A 19,343-nucleotide genomic window follows, 5' to 3' on the forward strand; every position below is an offset into this window, starting at 1 on the left:
ACAGTGTTATGTTAGTGGCGTGATTCTCTGATTGGTGGAACTTTTCTCTTCAGAATTATGGGTAATTTAGTTCAAAATCTGCTTTTAACCACGAAGTTGAAATAAAAAACTGATGGCTTCAGTAGGGGCATATTGATTAACAACCTCGGAGCTCACGGTAGGTCTGTCTTTAAAAGTTCAAAAGATATCGTTAATAATCAATTCCTTTATGGTAAAATGAATGGGACCTTTAGTTGCACTCCATAAGTTATGTGGCGTTTATGGCTCAGGTTATAGCAGGGGCGGAGCTATGGGTTGGCCTGGGGTGGCCTTGGCTACCATGGACCAAAGCCTGGCCACCCCATTCGCAACTGCCGTTTTGGTCTTTTTAAAAATTTTTTATCTTGGGCAGAATTTAGTTAAGTCTTTCTACACTAACAACCACCACCCCCCACCCCCCACCCCCCCAAATGTGTGCAGAATTTGTTATCAGAATTTCTGTACATTCAAACGTCTTCTTTTCCTCAACACAAACTAGTCTGCAGTGATGGTTGGCAAGGCTCAGAAACCACTATAGATACTGTACAAATCCCTGAGGACTTCACTGTCTGCAGGGCTTTCAAAGCTCCTCCACTGTTAATTGTTAAAATGAGGTTATTAATTTGACACAAAGGAAGATCACCTGTCATGTCAGATGGGGATCATTTGCAGATTGAAAGGTATCTCTGATATGAGCCCATGGGTTTGATGGGTCTGTGAAACACAAACTGGGACTCAAAGTCTGCATAGCCCAAAGGCATATAACACACCCTAGTTCATAAGACGGGAGCTCTCTTTTTGATTGTGTATACCGCTGACATATCTGCTCAGATGGCCCAGATTCAAAAGCCATGAGTTGTTACATAGCCTTTTTGGGAGCTAAATAATCTTAGGAAATAAGGTTAAAATGTAATGATACTGGGCTTCATGAAATATAAATACACACATGCATAGTTTGATCAAGCATTCATAATTTAGATCAATACAAGATCAGTTACATATTGGAATACATACAGAATTTATCAAGAACTTCATGAGGGAATAAATAATACAATGGAGTAAACTACTTTTATGCTATAAATACATTTGTTTACACAAGATATATTCATAGATGTGCTTTAAATCAGAACGACACATGCACATGTAACATGACAAAATATGCTGTGCGAAAGCATGGAACCAGAATGTTATCAAAAATAAAATTAAAATAATTAAATGAATAAAAAATAATATGACCCAAGTTCAGTCATGAAACTCAATGTGGCACAAGCTGATAGGTTCTTGAGCTTGTTATCTGTTAGCCAATCGGCTATCTCTTTGTGTAGCATTTAAATAGTTCTGTTTTGCAGACAAGCCGGTTTCACTGTAGTGTGCTGCGAGAGTTTTTTCTCTGAAACCCACCTCCACCCCAGCTCCACATGCCTAGATCTGCTACATGAGGATTGTTTGTAATGTCTGTTTGTGCAGCAGCATGTAATACATGCTCGATGCAGAATGTATTGTGTTTTGTGTAATTGTGCAGCAGCATGTCCACATGCTTAAGCATCAGCAGCGTAGCAGATCTAGTTCGTCAAAACCAATATCCTATCAGTATGCCATACCCACGTTAATATGCTAAATCTTTCAGAGTGTTGCCATGACTGAAATACATACACTACCGGTCAAAAGTTTTGAAACACTTACTCATTCTTTATTATATTTTTTTTTCACGTTTTAGAATAATAGTAAAGTCATCAAAACTATGGATTAACATAAATGGAACTATGGGAATTATGTTGTGACTAAACAAAATCCCAAATAAATCAAAACTGTTTTATATTTTAGCATCATCAAAGTAGTCACCCTTTGCCTAGATTTTGCAGACATGTACTCTTGACATTTTCTCAACCAACTTCTTGAGGTATCACCCTGGGATGCTTTTTAAACAGTATTGAAGGAATTCCCATCTATGCTGGGCACTTATTGGCTGCTTTATTATTTGGTCCAAGTCATCCATTTCAAAAACTTTTTTTTTTTAAATTACATTTTAGTTTTATAATGAAATAAATTAATATGGTGGCACAATTATATTTTTGTCTACAAAACTAATTTCAAACATTTAAGCATACGCCTTCAGATCAAAAGATTTTTAAGATCAAGAGAAACATTTCAGTCAAGTGTTTCAAAACGTTTGACCGGTAGTGTATATTACATTTGAACTTTACAGCTCAAATTACAGATATTTCTGTATGGAAAAATATAAGCTTCCCATTTCTCCGTTTGTAAGTGAATAAACACGTACAACACCTAATATGATATTTCGATATTATGATATTACGTTGTAATTCGATATAACTTAAAGGAATATTCTGGGTTCAATTCAAATTAAGTTCAACTGTTAGCATTTGTGGCATAATTTTGATTACCACAAAAATGTATTTCGAATCATCCCTCAAGATTACAGTGAGGCACTTACAATGGAAGTGAATGGGGCCAATTTTTTGAGGGTTTAAAGGGAGAAATGTGAAGCTTATAATTTTTTTTAAAGCACTTACAATAATTTTTGTTGAAACTTGTGTATTATTTGAGCTGTAAAGTTGTTTAAATAATCATTAACAGGGATTACATGATTTACAGCATTACGTCATCATGGCAACGATGCAACTTTACACAGAAAAGGTTAGTGAATGATTTTATCACACTAAAATCATGTTAACACACATATTGTTTACATCTTGTGGCTATACTTTTTAATAGTGAGTATTTTAATGTTTACGCATTGGCGTACAAGTCAATATGAAGGGCAAGTCAAATTTATTTTGCAGTCGATTGAGCTGAACTTGTATTGAACCGTGATATATATATATATATATATATATATATATATATATATATATATATATTTTTTTTTTTTTTTAAACTTTTTTTATGCTGAACCTCACAAACTGAAGCATCAGATAGATTTTGCACTGTAGGGCACAGTGTGACAGTGATTTCTGTTAATTTCTACAGAAATGTATATAACAGCAACATGAGTGCTCTGAATGTTTCACTAAAATCATATAGTGTAAACACAGTCATTAATAACAGGGAAAGCCATTTATGCTTACAGAGTCACAGACACAAAGATATAAAACTTTTTGGAATTATGTTAATATTGAAGTTCTTTAAAAAGATATTAACAAGACCATATGCAAAACCATAACAGAAGCTCAACAGCCCCTGTGGCTCCCACAGCTATCAGGTAATTTGACAGAGATCCAATAGTTGTAGACATGCAGATGTTTACAGTTTAGGCAGGCATCTGTTTGCTCCAAAACACATTATGCAGAGCAACTGTAATGTGCCTCCAAAGTCTCATATGTGACTATATTAAGTCAACTTTTGTAAGTACCGTACATAAAGTGAGAAGCAAACTGTTCACAAATTAAGCTAACTCCCAATGTAGTGATCGTCTTCTTGAATATTCCATTGAGTTTAATGATTCAGATTAAACTTACTCGCACCCTTAGGCCACATCCATTCTTATCCATTTTCGTTTGAAAACTCAGTTGTCAGTTTCCTTGCGTTATCATTTTCCAAAGTAATGGAGAGCGTTTTCGAAACGTTTCATTTTTGGTGGAGGAAAGCGCCATTCTAGTGTGGATGAGAGGCGTATACCTTGCGAAATTAATGCGTTTTTCTAACAAAAATGTATTAGTGGTGATGTGGCTTTACTCACAGAAGTTGCATAAAGCCAGTCAATCAAATTAGAACGTGCCAGACCGAGAAACTGTGCACCATATTACTTTATTGTTTACACAAACATGAGTATCAAATATTTCACATTCAGTGAGGGGAAAAAAGATCAACAGCACTACAAACACCTCAATTGTCTAACTGCAGTGAGATTCTCCTGTTGTTTGAGTAACCAGGTTACTGTTCTCTGATACCAGAAAACAAATGTTTAGCAAGCCATGATAACACAAGAACACTCCAGTCCAAAGCCTGGCATGAACATTCTCTCTCACCTTGACCTCTCCCTGAAATAGATACCTGAATTGTATGAAAACAAACACGTGTACAAAAGTGTCTCTTTCCCTATTATGTGACGAGAGCCTGTCGCTGACAAAAACGATCTATTACGCCGTTGCCGTACACTCAAGAGCAGACTTTCTGAATGAAGAACAAAGGTTGATGGGCCCTAGAAGGACAAGTGTCCTACAAAACGCTGTCTCAAACCGGCTAAGTTAACAACTACACTCTAGTTTAAACACACCATCTACGCAAGGACTCGGTGAAGGCATTTTCTTCTCTCTTAATTGTGAAAAAATGATATAAGTTGGCACAAGGGTCTGTTATTATGTAGCTCTGTTTAGCATGTGAGGCTGATACAGTAGGATCATTTTTTGAAAGCGCTGCACAACTTGAAACATGTGCTTGCAAATATATAACTCAGTATTTGATCACTTTAATTAGGGGTGGGCAATATGACCAAAATCTTTATATCAAGATATGTCATTTTATATCACAATAATGACATCTATCACAGTATAGTACATTTTTGTTGGAAAATCAATAAAAATTGGTTAATATATTAGATAACCACATTGTAATGCCTATGTTTCAATAAGCCTGTCAGTGAATTAAATACTTCCAAATACTTTCACTTATATAATTTTCTCTTTATTTGGAATTTGGCAATAATCAAAGTAAAAAAATAAATAAAAATAAATAAAAGAATAAATAAAAAACACTCAACTTGGTTTAAAACATTCTTTTCATAATTCTAAATTTCACATAATGCCACATTTCAGTCTATGTTGTTGACCATTATTATTATTATAATAAACTTTCCTCAAGAAACTCGAGATCTTTCCAAAGCAATGCAACAAAGAAAATAATGCACAAGTAAAAAAAATTAAATAAATCCAAAAAACATTTCTTGCAGAAAATATCCAAAATAATGCAAACACTTCTTGCAGAAAATAAATATTAAATTAATATAAACACTTCTTGAAAAAAAAAAATAAATAAATAACCGAATGAATGCGGAGCGCATCTTTTGGCTTTCATAATATTATTTTGCGCTTCATTTTGAGGAGGTAAAACAAATTGCTTGTATTACGAGAGTTTATCGTCATGTGACAGTTTGCAGAAGACATTTTTCTGCTCTGTGCTGGCTTTTGTGAATCTACACCACAGATGTCACACCTGTTTTAATAACAAGCTCCTCTTAATTTTCTTGACTTGATTGGGAGCGGTCCCATTCTGTGGAGATGTTTTTCAGAGTTTTTCCTGGGTCAAAAATGATTGGGTAGCACGAGTGATATCATCTGTGCTCTCCTGTAATATCATGAATCCTGCCGTACTTGCATGCTCCAAAGAAAGCACACACAACACTCACATGAAACACAGATGAGCACGTCGGATGAAGCGCAGAGTGCAAGATAAATGCTACTGAATTTGCTTGGGCGGCCTCCAAAAAATTTGGAATGCCATAAAAACCCTGTCTATGTTTCTTCAATTCTCTCAGTCTCACGTGAAGCCCTCCCCACTGATAGATAAGCCCACGCTGCGCACATTATATTTGCATATTGCGATATAGCAAAATCTCTATCGACTGACACTTTATATAGTCATAACTCCCAACCCTAACTTTAAACATACAATTTATTGCACTTATCACAGTCCTGTTGTGTGGTAAACTGTTATTGAAGAATATGTATATGTAGCATTGCGAACATAACTGTTGCCTACACAATACATTGGCTTTTATGTAAAGAAAAGAACACTTTTTTCTTTGGTTTATAATCAAAGTTTAGGGCATGTTTTGAAAACTATGGTGGCTGATACAACAAAGCCACTCTGTTCATTGTAAAGTGCTATCTTTTGATGTCTTAGCTCGAAACTTGGATCTGTTGCCAGCAATGAAGTATCTGACTGCAGTCTACACTTGTTAAACAGTCAGAAAATGTAAAGACGGCTAACTGCCAGCCTTAACAAATGGTTTGGGGCAGGACTATTTGTTTTTCTAAACAATGAAAGACAGCAGGAGTGTTTGGGAAACCTCTTTGGAAACAATGATTATTTTTGCAATTTAGGCCATGCCCATACTAATACGTTTTTGTTTGAAAACACAAGTTTTTGGCCTCCCATCCACACTGAGACAGTGTTTTTGTGCAATGAAAAAATAGCTTTTCGAAAATGCTCTGCATTTGATACATTTGAAAATGCCTTCTTCGCGCTGTAGTGTGGCCTGGGAAAACTGGGAAAAATGTGTTACCTTGTGACACAGTCATGTGATCCATTCAACCCAAAACAATCTAGATTGCGGCCCACGTGGTAGCGCCGTTGTTATGCCTGCTATCCACTTTGATAGCCTTGTTAAAGATAAATGTTTCTTTGTACAACCTTCACATTGCATTCCTTCAAAGGTGACGGGAAGTTTCCTCGGAATTGCTGTCCACTGGTGGAACACGAGGACAATTATGTTTCAGACCGTACATGGAAATAATGCAGGGCCATGCTTACATGCATGCGCAGTAAGGGGATTTAAACGTTTTCATATGTTTCAGTGTGGACGAGCAACCTTTGGTAAACATTTGAAAACGGCAGTGTGGACAGAGAGCATTTCAAAAACTGAAAATGCTGTTTTTAAATTTATCTGGATTAATGTGGACGTAGACTTAATTTTAAGCTGTTAGTAGTGCAGAAATGGTTTATTACAGCTTTAAAGCCATGTTTATGTTCATATTTTCCCACCTAGAGTAATTTCTTTCAAATGAACAACAATATCTTCAACAACAAACTGACAAACTTCATTGTTTTGGTGTAGAATGTAATGTTCTGGAGTAAATATCTACATTTAGTTCATGGCAAACTCTTACCAAAGTGACAAATAAAAGTATCATTCCAAAGCCTCAACAAAGCATTGGACAAAGTCTTGCGCTTTGCTTGCACATCAGCGATAGCAAACCTCAGAGATTTCCATGGCAAGCTCAAGGCATTCCCCCGTTTCGTGGCAGGCATCCATGAGACCACAGTCAAAATCACAGTTGCAGTTCCAGTCGGAGCTGTGCACAGGTTCCACAGGGGCAGAAAAGTACATGTAGGCAGGACAGATGAAGTTAGCAGCTCGCTCACACGTCTCAGGTAGCATGAGACACAGGTCGTAGAATCGGCAGAAGAGAAAATTCAGCACAACCCCGGCACAATCCTCTGAACAACAAGACCAAGAAACCATGGCATTTGTGGGCAGTTAACAGGAGATGCTAATGTACCTATTCTTTATTCATGGCAGCCACAAGAAGGAAGTGCATTTAAAAGACGCTTATAAAACCTCCCTTAGGGAGGAAACATTGACTTGCAGTGTCTGTTGACCCAGAGAAAAATGCTATTGCTCAGTGGTTGCTCATTTATTGGTCAGGAGAGTTAAAAGTGTTCTTAGTAACTGTATGTTTCATGTAATTTTAAACTTTGTCTCAGATGTTTATCCTAAAAGTCCTTAGGAGAAATAAAAGTAGACAAATGAGCTAAAAATTTATGTAAATAGCATAGCCGAGATCATTTGGTCTTTGAATAATTTGATGAGCAATGTTCATATTGAAATCTTTGACTTTTCATTGCATATTTAGCTATCTTGGCCAATGTGAGCATGAGACATTGTTCAGATCTCTTTTGAAACTCTAGGGGAGACACGTGTGATTACTAGGGTCAATTTCTCAGGAGGTAAAAATCTGAGAATCAGGAAGAATCTTAAGCAAAAGTTTTATTTGCTCTCCATTAAGACTCTTTGCTGCCTAGGAGAAATAATTGTGGTATTAAAGAAATCTAAGCTCCATTTATAAAAATGAGTTAACAACATTAGTTAACATGAACTAACAATGAACAATACTTATTAAGTATTTATTAATCTTATTTAATATTAATTAAAACATTTACAAATACATTTTTAAAATCAAATGTTGTATTAGTTAACATTAGTTAATGCACTACAAACTTACACAACCTAAAATTGAACAATTGTATTTTTATTAACTAACATTAACTAAGACGAATAAATGCTGTAAAACATTGTGGATTTTCTCCCCTTTTTCTCCCAATTTGGAATGCCCAATTCCCAATGTGCTTTTAAGTCCTTGTGGTCGCGTAGTGATTCGCCTCAGTCTGTGTGGCGGAGGACAAATCCCAGTTGCCTCCGCGTCTGAGACCGTCAACCCGCGCATTTTATCACGTGGCTTGTTAAGCGCGTTACCACGGAGACATAGCGCGTGTGGAGGCTCACGCCATCCACCGCGGCAATCACACTCAACTCACCAGGAGCCCCACCGAAAATGTACCATATTATAGTGATCATGAGGAGGTTATCCCCTAACCTCCCTAGCAACTGGGCCAATTTGGTTGCTTAGGAGAGCTGGCTGGAGTCACTCAGCACGCCCTGGGATTCAAACTAGCGAACTAGCGAACTCCAAGGGTGGTAGCCAGCATCTTTACCACTGAGCTACCCAGGCCCCTAAAACATATATTGTTAACAAAATCTCATGTGATTTTTCTTTCCTATGGGTATTTTGAGGAAACGTTAAGAGTTATAGGCACAGATGCTAAATGCATATGTCATGAAAGCAAATGGGCGGAACAAATAAAGTTTAATCTATAAATTGGAATGTCAGTTAAAAGTTGCCTTTTGGCAAACCAATACAATAAAAGTGGTGTGATGAGAACACAATTTACACAGCTGAAACATACCATTAAAAAGGAGAAATCCCATGAACAAATGGTTGTGTGACCGGTTATATATTACCAGTCTGATCTCATGAAAATTACTTGACTGTGGCAACATTAATACAAAGTGTTATTACGTAGTTCATTACACATATTGCAGATGTTCTGAGGGGAAATGCACACACTGTGGTGCTAAAAGCACGATAAATGTTCTCCCAAACAGGCTTTTAATGCTCTATAGAGTTTTAAATCAACAAAACCTACCTCTCCACCCTAAACCTTAAACCTGAACCTATCCGACTGTGTCATACAAGCAAATGTGAGACGAAAATCTCAATTGCTGAAGTAACCACATCTTTCTGTGGTGCTTCTATGACACTTTGGGCTCACATGCTTTTCATGACTCATACCCCGGTCTTTTGCATCGCAAGCACAATGCAAAATCAGTTGAGCTACTGGGCAATTTCAACAAGCTTGTAAATGTAAATAAGTTGGTTAAGTAATACAAATGTTGAAATGTCTCACCTTACAAGTCACGTGTTAAACAAAATGACAAAACTGTTTTGATGTCATAAGACAGCATAATGTGAGGAACAAGGCGAATAGTAAGTGATTATGAACTGATAATATATGCCTCTTTACTCGTGATTTGCGTGAAAGTGAATAAAAGTCATTGTTGTTGTAGCACCTCTAGTGTTTATTTCACCAGGAAACTGCTGTGATAAGCACAAATTTAGGTATACTGTAGCAGTGACATGAGTTATCACATCTCTCTAACAAAGCACGGTGTTACCATCAAACTGTATGTTAAAATGTTTGAAAAAGCAAAGCACAAAATAATGTCCAAAAATGTTTAAATCAAGCACTCAAAATTACATGATCATGACAGGAGCTAAAAAACCCACACACTGTTACATACGCTATAGAACATAAATGCCTCTTTGAAAACTCTTACCTTGGGATTTCAGCTGATGGAGATGGACACTCAAAGGCCCTTAATGACCTGCTGTCTGTCTGCACCTCTTGTGTACAACAGTTTAAAAGCCTCCCTGCTCTTGCCAGGCACTTCTGTACACATGCATAATTTACCGAATCACCTTTGCTTCCAAAGAGAAAAGGAATAGAGCTGTTTGGAGATGTAATCAATTATCAACTCTCTATATAGGTGTTTTCTTTCCTTGGAGGATCAACGGTGCTCTGCTGTGAGAGAGCCATTGCCAAGTGATTAAATAAATGGGGATGACACATTCCTAAAAATTAGCAGGTCTTTAGCTTAGTCGACTTAATGTGATGATCTCTTTGAGAGAAACACTGCCATACTGTACAGCCCAGGGTCGTTTGTAAAAAAAAAAAAAAATATATATATATATAAACCAAGCTTCAAATGGGGCTTTCAAGAGTTTAAGTAGATTTGAGCATAATGCGGGACAAAATACCCGTCTCTGAGCATAAGAGTAGGAATTAGATTAACCTCGGAATATAATACCAGGAAACACATTGCAACGAATGTGTGAAGCCCTAGAAAGGGACATAATGACTGCACCTTAACTCAGCTGAACCTACCGGCTGAAAGATGGGGGAAATATATTGTTCTAATTAATTTCATATCGAAAAAGCTGTTGAATCATAATATTCTCAGTGCCTGGTTTTAATAATTCATCTTTATATGCAAGTTTAATCGAATGTGCTGCTTAATTCACTTAATTCAGTTATTCAACTGATGTAGACAGCTTTAAAAACGTATGCTTTCCCTTAGTTTTCACTGTAAATTATAGATACGTTTTAATAATTAACAGTTTAAAAATGCATAATTATATGCTTGTGGCAACACATAAATTCATAAAAAAATCAAAGGATTTTTTAAAACAACATTCTCTAATTTTGGAGATAATTCTTTTACAACAAGAAAATTCATAGTGGCTGTTGATGTTGTAATTATTATTCATAATAACACATTAGATCCATGAAGGTGGTCTGCGAAACCACCCCGGTGGTGGGGGGTGGCGGGATGTGATGATGCATGGCTCACCTCCTTTCTCTTGGGAGTCAGACAGTGAGTTGTTTGAAGAGGAGGCAGTGCTGTACTTGTCCACTGAACATAAAGAGTAAGAGAATTCTGGAGAGCTTATGTTTGCTTCTCTTTCCCAGGGATCTAGCTCAGGAATAGGAGAAAGCCTCAGTTCAGTTTTCCCAGATAATGTGCTGGAAACCTCCACTCCTGCAAAGGAAGAGAATCCATTGTCTTTTGGAATAATCTGCATGTTTATCTTGAGCAATTTCAGACTAATCCATAAATTACATATTAAAACCATGGCAAAAGAGCTCTGCAGCGACCGTTCACTTCCATGGCGCAACCAAGTCGGTCTCCCTACACGCTCCAACAGACCAAAATATAACTCCTTTTTTACTGTATATCTTGACTGATGTTTTGAGACAAAACATAAGGTAACTTTAAGAACTCAAAACATTTTCCCTGCTGAAAAATGACCATTTATTAAAACTAAGCTGCATAAACGGCTTGCGCGTATTTCAGCAACTTCCTGACGTCAGACAACTGAAGACACAAACACATAACTGCCCACATTACATTTATTTGTTTCCAAATACTCCTATACACTCATCACACTCTTCGGGAAATCAATCAACCTACGAATGTCTTACTAATACCTGCATCTGCACAATAAACTGGGATAGGAGCATTTAAACATTGAAAAAATTACAAACATCATCTTTCAAAACTTTAAACATCAGTAACAAACATATGCATGCTACAATTTTATATGCAGAACAATCAATATTCTAAAATCCACTGTGTCAGTTCTCATTAAGAGAACTATCAAGGCCTGCCAGGAAAACATGTTGAAATGTGTTCTCGTTGCACACACTGCTCTAAAAGTGAGCCCAGGAATCATTCAATTATGAATCTGCCAGATCTGAATGCAAACTATTAATGAATCATTGCTTTGGCTGCACTACCTTGTTTATTTTTTCTCCCACCTATCCCAAATGAATTATTAAATGTGCTTTTTCTTTCTTTTATTCAACATTTAATGTCTGATGATTAATTAACACATGGGACATATTTTCCATAGAAGAATCAGCATTGTTAGTCCAAAATAAAAAAGAGAAGAGGAGAAAAATTTAAATGGCTTTGGGCTGTATTGCTTTTTTCCCTGCCTTTTCTCTCCTTCGAATTGAATAATTTAGAAAAGAGGATAAAGAATAGTTTCTTCAGAAAGTACTACGGTTTGTGTTCAGTGTGTTTGTGAGCATACTATGAAATGACAGACGTTACGAATATGATGAATCTTTTGTTTATTATAGTAGAGTGCATGCTTTTTGGTACATGCACATACACTGTAACGGAATTAAAACAACAACTTCAGAATGAGCAGGCAAGAGCAAATCAATAACCCCAGGTATGCCATTATCAGCAATTCAGTTAATTGATTTAGCTGTCAATCATTACCCTTTTGTACATCAGTACATGATATCATCTCTGTTACAGGTTATTCAGATTAATAAACTATGGTGAGCTGTGCACTAATGGGCCAGAAGGGTTTAACAAAAGAAGTCACATTGTAATACTTTGTGTTCTGAATATACTGTAAGTCTGAGTATATATCAAGATATCAAAACTACAAGCTAAACATTTTTGGTGTTTATTTTATTGGATTTTAGGATAGAGAACAGATGCATTATGAAATGGGATAGATTTCACCTATTTTAAAACTGTGAAAGATGGCATCTTGGTTACGTACGTAACCTCGGTTCCCTGAGACGAAAGGAACGAGACATTGAGTTTGCTAACGCATATGGGGAGTGTCCTTCCACACGACCTAGTTGAAACCTCTCTACAATAACGGCAATATTCTAATATTGGCTATGGTGATTGAGTTCCGCCCTTTAAGGCACGAAGCTGTTCGCTATAAAAGCAGGAGTGCAAACACCATTCCTCGGAATTTTCTGACTGAGGGAGAAGGAGCGCATCTCTCGCACCTCAAAAGAACTCTGAGTCTTGTAGTGTGGCCAGCGTTCGCAATGTCTCATTCCCTTCGTCTCAGGGAACCGAGGTTACGTACATAACCGAGACGTTCCCTTATGACTCACACTTGACATTGCGTTTGCTAACACATGAGGAACAGAATCCCATCACGCCGCACTACACAACATAATCTTCCAGAGAGGAAACATGATGTCGCAGTCCCGACGTATGCCACAAGTGAGTGACACTCATGTTGGGTCAGGAGGGAGCACTCAGAATGAATATATTAACTATAGTCATATAGTATGAATTAACCCCTTCATGAATCCAGCTGGGAAGGGAGTTTATTTATAATGAAAGTGCTTGTGACTTTATAGTAAATTACAACAGCCTGAATGCAGGCGGTTGTGTAAAATGATGGGGAGCCCGTACTTAAAGGGAGGGGCATAAGTATATGTTTGGCAAATGAAATAGCAAGCGCTCTAAAGAGAGAGGACTTGTGAAGAGAGAGACGTTACGTCTAGGTTGTAAAACATTGCAAATATGTTTTGAGAATACCATCCTGCTGCAAAACATATGTCTTGTAAAGACACACCTAGACATGCCTATGAGGAGGCCATGCCTCTAGTTGAGCATGCTTTAACACCACCTGGGCAAATCTTACCCTGTGAATCGTAAGCCAGGGTAATCGCATCAACGATCCAGTGAGAAAGTCTTTGCTTGGAGACGGACATTCCTTTTCGTGCGTCCTCCATAGCACACCTGCGCTCAGAATGGTGTGGTTAGAACCTTAGGCACATAGCCTTTTCTGGGTTTGACAGTGGCATTGAAAGACCGGGGCCAAACTCCAGACATGAATTGTCAATTGATAGTGCATGTAAGTCACCGACCCATTTTACTGAGGCCAGAGCCAGCAGTAGTGCGGTCTTAATGGAGAGCATGCAAAAATCAACAGAGTCCAAAGGCTCGAAGGGGGGCCCTGCGAGCGCTTTTAGGACCAAAGTTAGGTCCCAAGTCGGGACTGTAGCCGGCCAAGGTGGATTTAATCGTTTTGCTCCTCTAAGGAACTTTATGATTAAATCATGTTTGCCTATAGTGGTGCCGGCTTCAGGTGCGTGATATGCAGATATAGTCGCCACATAAACTTTGAGCATTGATGGAGTGAGTCCTGCGTCTAATCGCTCTTGAAGAAATATGAGAATTTCATGTATGGAGCAGTTTACTGGGTCTTTGCCATGTGAAAGACACCAATCAGTGAACACATTCCATTTTAGCGCATAGAGGCGTCTCGTGGGCGGCGCTCTGTCCTGTAAAATGGTGTTCATGTCTGAATGTGTAATTTATGGCGTGTTTAGCATGCTCCATTCAAAGGCCACACATATAGGCTTCGCAGATCTGGTTGGGGATGCCAAACCATGCCTTGTGTTTGAGAAAGAAGATCTTTCTTTAGCGGTATTTCCCATGGAGGCCCGTCAAGTATTTCTAACATCTCCAGAAACCAGGACTGCTTGGGCCATTTCGGCGCAATTAACAGAACTTTTTCCATGTCCACTCGGACTTTGATGATGACAGAATGAAGGAAGCACACTGGGGGAAGCACATACTTGTGTTTTGCCAGCCATACGTGAGGCAGCACGACATATATACACCACTACTGTTGTGTTGTCCCAACGAATCAGAATGTGGTGATTCACCACATTAGAGAGGATGTAATCGCTGCGCAGGCGAGCTGAATAGGGCGCGCCATGATTTTGACAGTTATTTATGAACTTCAGGGAAGAACGGGACAGATCTACGGGACGTGGTCGCTTGACGGTGTCTGGACTTCAGGAACCATTCATCAAGGCAAGATTGTGTAGGTTCCTCTGGAGACCACTCGATATCGAGCTCTTCATCCATCCCTGAAAGGACGCGAAGCATCTCCTTGTCAGTGGCGCATACACGCTACTCGCCGGGCAGAGATGTGCCGCTAAGGCCTCTTTCAGGGGAGTTAGTTGGGCATAACTGTTTTCTTCCCCATGATCCACATTAGAGAGGATGTAATCGCTGCGCAGATGAGCTGAATAGGGCGTAACAGGATTTTGACAGTTCTTTATGAACTTCAGGGAATAACGGGACAGATCTGTGGGACATGGTCGCTTGACGGTGTCCGGACTTCAGGAACCATTCATCAAGGCAAGATTGTGTAGGTTCCTCTGGAAACCACTCGATATCGAGCTCTTCGACCGTCCTTGAAAGGACGCGAAGCATTTCCTTTTCAGTGGCGCATACACGCTCTTTGCCGGGGCAAGGGGCGGTAGCGTCAGCCACTGACACAAGCCTGATACAGTGAGAGACACGACATCATCATCATCATCCCCAGCATCAGAACCGGCAAATGAGATGAGGTCGTGCGTTACATGGAGATTGAGGGGCTCGCGGGGCATGTGCCGGCATGAGGACCACCTCAAATTCATCCTGCTCGAACTTGCGGCCCCGCCGTGCCTCCTCGCGTGATCCCTTGGGTATCACAGAAGAGGCGGGTGGGAGGACACAGGAGGCTGAATCGTCCCTCTGAACGAGGGCGATTTGTGTACGGAGCATCTTGAGGCTCATGCCCTCTCTGTCTCCATGAGAACTGACTCTGCATGGGCACGGCCCAGACAGTGAATGCAGCTCTCATGCTGATCTGACGGTGGGATGTGCCTCTCACACAAGGAACACTTACGGAACGACATCTTTAAAAAGACGCGAACACGTAAGCAACTATCTTTTATATATCTTTTAGATATTTATATATACAGTTGAAGTCAGAAGTTTACATACACCTTAGCCAAATACATTTAAACTCCGTTTTTCACAATTCCTGACATTTAATCATAGAAAACATTCCCTGTCTTAGGTCAGTTAGGATCACTACTTTATTTTAAGAATGTGAAATGTCAGAATAATAGTAGAGAGAATGAATTATTTCAACTTTTATTTCTTTCATCACATTCCCAGTGGGTCAGAAATTTACATACACTGTGTTAGTATTTGGTAGCATTGACTTGACTAAATTGTTTAACTTGGGTCAAACGTTTTGGGTAGCCTGCCACAAGCTTCTCACAATAAGTTGCTGGAATTTTGGCCCATTCCTCCAGACAGAACTGGTGTAACCAAGTCAGGTTTGTAGGCCTCCTTACTCACACACGCTTTTTCAGTTCTGCCTACAAATTTTCTATCGGATTGAGGTCAGGGCTTTGTGATGGCCACTCCACTACCTTGACTTTGTTGTCCTTGAGCCATTTTGCAACAACTTTGGAGGTATGCTTGAGGTCATTGTCCATTTGGAAGACCCATTTGTTACTGAGCTTTAACTTCCTGGCTGATGTCTTGAGATGTTGCTTCAATAAATCCACATCATTTTCCTTCCACATGATGCCATCTATTTTGAGAAGTGCACCAGTCCCTCCTGCAGCAAAGCATCCCCACATCATGATGTTGCCACCCCCATGCTTCACGGTTGGATGGTGTTCTTCGGCTTGCAAGCCTCACCCTTTTTACTCCAAACATAGCGATGGTCATTATGGCCAAACAGTTCAATTTTTATCTCATTTGACTAGAGGACATTTCTCCAAAAAGTAAGATCTTTGTCCCCATGTGCACTTGCAAACTGTAGTCTGGTTTTTTTATGGTGGTTTTGGAGCAGTGGCTTCTTCCTTGCTGAGCAGCCTTTCAGGTTATGTCATTATAGGACTCGTTTTAATGTGGATATAGATACTTGACTATCTGTTTCCTCCAGCATCTTCACAAGGTCCTTTGCTGTTGTTCTGGGATTGATTTGCACTTTTCGCACCAAACTACGTTCATCTCTAGGAGACAGAATGCATCTCCTTCCTGAGCGGTATGATGGCTGCGTGGTCCCATGGTGTTTATACTTGCATACTATTGTTGTACAGATGAACGTGGTACCTTCAGGCATTTGGAAATTGCTCCCAAGGATGAACCAGACTTGTGGAGGTCCACAATTGTTTTTTCAGTGGTCTTGGCTGATTTCTTTTGATTGTCCCATGATGTCAAGCAAAGAGGCAATGAGTTTGAAGGTAGGCTTTAAAATACATTCACAGGCACATCTCCAAATCAGAAGCTAATTGGATAATTGTCTAAAGGCTTGATGTCATTTTCTGGAATTTTCCAAGCTGCTTAGAGGCACAGTTAACTTAAGGTATGTAAACTTCTGACCCACTGGAATTGTGATATAGTCAATTAAAAGTGAAACAATTTGCCTGTAAATAGTTGTTGGAAAAATTACTCATGCACAAAGTAGATGTCCTAAACAACTTGCCAAAACTATAGTTTGCTAATATGAAATCTGTGGAGTGGTTAAAAAAGAGTTTTAATGACTTCCACCTAAGTGTATGTAAACTTCTGACTTCAACTGTACACACAATATAACAATATACAATTGCTTATAAGGATACACATCTCCTGCTGAAGCGCTGCGGGGAATCAGGATGCTGAAGCGGCCTATTCACCAGTGAAGCGTCAAGTGGCGAGGCGGCGTGATGTTCGCTGGAACACTGCAGGGGAGCGGAGAGTCTTCTCGTTGCCGTGAAGATCCCGGCCGCTGACTCATGTAGTCGACGAAGAAGCAGTAGAGGGCTTCTAGATGAGAGATGAATCGCTGTCTTGAAGGAAGAAAATTCTGAGGAATGGTGTTTGCGCGCCTGCTTTTATAGCGAACAGCTTCGCACCTAAAATGCCGGGACTCAAACACCATAGCCAATATTAGAATATTGGCGTTATTGTAGAGAGGTTTCAACTAGGTTGTGTGGAAGGACACTCCCCATATGCGATAGCAAACGCAATGTCAAGTGTACTGAGTCGTAAGGGAACTGTGGCATCCTTCACCTCAAAATGTTGTTGGGGAAATGTAGTGTCTCTTAATATATACAGTACTGTGCAAAAGTTTTAGGCACTTGTGAAAAATGTTGCATAGTGAGGCTGTCTTCAAAAAATTATGAAATAAATAGTTTTCATTTATCACTTAATGTCATACAAAGTCCAGTAAACATAAAAAAGCTAATTCAATATTCGGTGTGACAACCTGATTGCCTTTTTCTTGGTTGTTGGCAGATAGGATGTTCCAAGCTTCTTGGAGAATTCACCACAGTTCTTCTATCTGTTTAGGCTGTCTCAATTGCTTCTGTCTCTTATGTAATCTCAGACAACACGATGTTCAGTGGGGGGCTTTGTGGGGCCCATGACATCTGTTGCAGGACTCCCTGATCTTCTATTCTAATCTTTTCTATTTGCAAAATTAATGTTTGGGAGTCTAACATTTATAATTCCTATTGACGCACTAAAGCTGAAGATATAAATAACCATCTTAAGACAAATGCTTTTGTGAAACACCTTATGTGCCTAAGATTTTGCACAGTACTGTGTGTGTGTGTGTGTGTGTGTGTGTGTGTGTGTGTGTGTGTATATATATATATATATATATATATATATATATATATATATATATATATATATATACAGTATCTATAATGTCTCAATCTATACCTTTGGTTCAATGTGTCATGCAACATCCCAAAATCATTGCCTAGATTTAAAGATAGTTTGAATAGATGTGTGTACTAATGTATCTGTATGCAGCATTGTTTATTGTTTAACTTACCTGTTTTCACCAAAGTGGTTCTTTCTCCAGTTTTAATCAAATCAAGCTCGATTTCTTCGTCGGGTCTAGATTTTTGTCCAGCCATCTGTCTAATATGATTAAAATATCAGTACAAATATAATACCAATTTATCAAGGAATCGATTCCCACAAAAAGTTTGCTAAAACTATGTATGGAGACTTACCACTGATATAATTTCACTGATGATGAATAAAAAGACGCCTCATGAGAGTTTTAAGCATAAAATCATATATGTGATGTTACAGCGCGCGTCACGCCCTCAGCAGTGGAAAAAAGAATCGCGCGCTGAAAGAGAGAGAAGGTACGTCGCGAGACTCTGGACTCGCTAATGTAAAGAATAGTCGGTTTAAGATATTGAGAAAAACAAATAGGAACCCTCAGTATAATACCATGAGGATAATAAGAATCACTTAACTGCATTGGGGCGCATCTACCATCTCTCTCTTTTTCCGCTAGTGGTCACTGGTCACTGCTGGTTTGAAGAGCCCGTCACATTTGATTGACATGTATGACACGCCTTGCACTGATGACGTCTTGACGCGCGTTTAGTTTATGGTACAGATGAAAACAAACTAAAAGATTCAAGGTAACGATACGTTTTCAGTACGACAACACTTCTGTTCTAAATAGGCTAAAGATGTTTTCAAGATTACATTTAGTTGAATTTAATTAACGTGACATTTTAGGTTATTTTCAAAACATTGGACACTTCAGCAAAATAGGCTATTTTCTCTCGCTTTCTAGGAGAAACAATTTATATATTATACATATAAAAAAACATTGTTCTTTCTGATTTTGATATCTTAAGTTATATCGTATTTTTAAGAATTTCACCAAATTAACATAAAATAGCTTACTTAAAGGAATAGTTTACCCAAAAATTAAAATGATCTTATAATTGACTTATTCTTAAGCCATTAATGGCATTGCTCAGAGCAGGAATAAATGCATTTACACAGCACTTATAATTGCATAAATAATGTTATGATCTTA

General features: G+C 38.6%; 1 protein-coding gene across 1 annotated transcript; it reads right to left on the reverse strand.

The window, feature by feature from the left end:
* Positions 1 to 6,940: 6,940 nt before the first annotated feature.
* Positions 6,941 to 18,779, reverse strand: LOC127448801 (myoD family inhibitor domain-containing protein 2-like). Its single transcript, XM_051711638.1, has 4 exons — positions 18,514 to 18,779; positions 18,330 to 18,418; positions 10,730 to 10,918; positions 6,941 to 7,197 (listed from the first exon to the last, which is right to left on the reverse strand). Exons 2-4 carry the CDS (start codon positions 18,412 to 18,414, stop codon positions 6,941 to 6,943), a joined length of 531 nt encoding a protein of 176 aa, XP_051567598.1. The 5' UTR covers positions 18,415 to 18,418; positions 18,514 to 18,779.
* Positions 18,780 to 19,343: the final 564 nt, after the last annotated feature.

This window comes from Myxocyprinus asiaticus, chromosome 12, assembly GCF_019703515.2.
Source record: "Myxocyprinus asiaticus isolate MX2 ecotype Aquarium Trade chromosome 12, UBuf_Myxa_2, whole genome shotgun sequence".
NCBI classification, from domain to species: Eukaryota; Metazoa; Chordata; class Actinopteri; order Cypriniformes; family Catostomidae; genus Myxocyprinus; species Myxocyprinus asiaticus.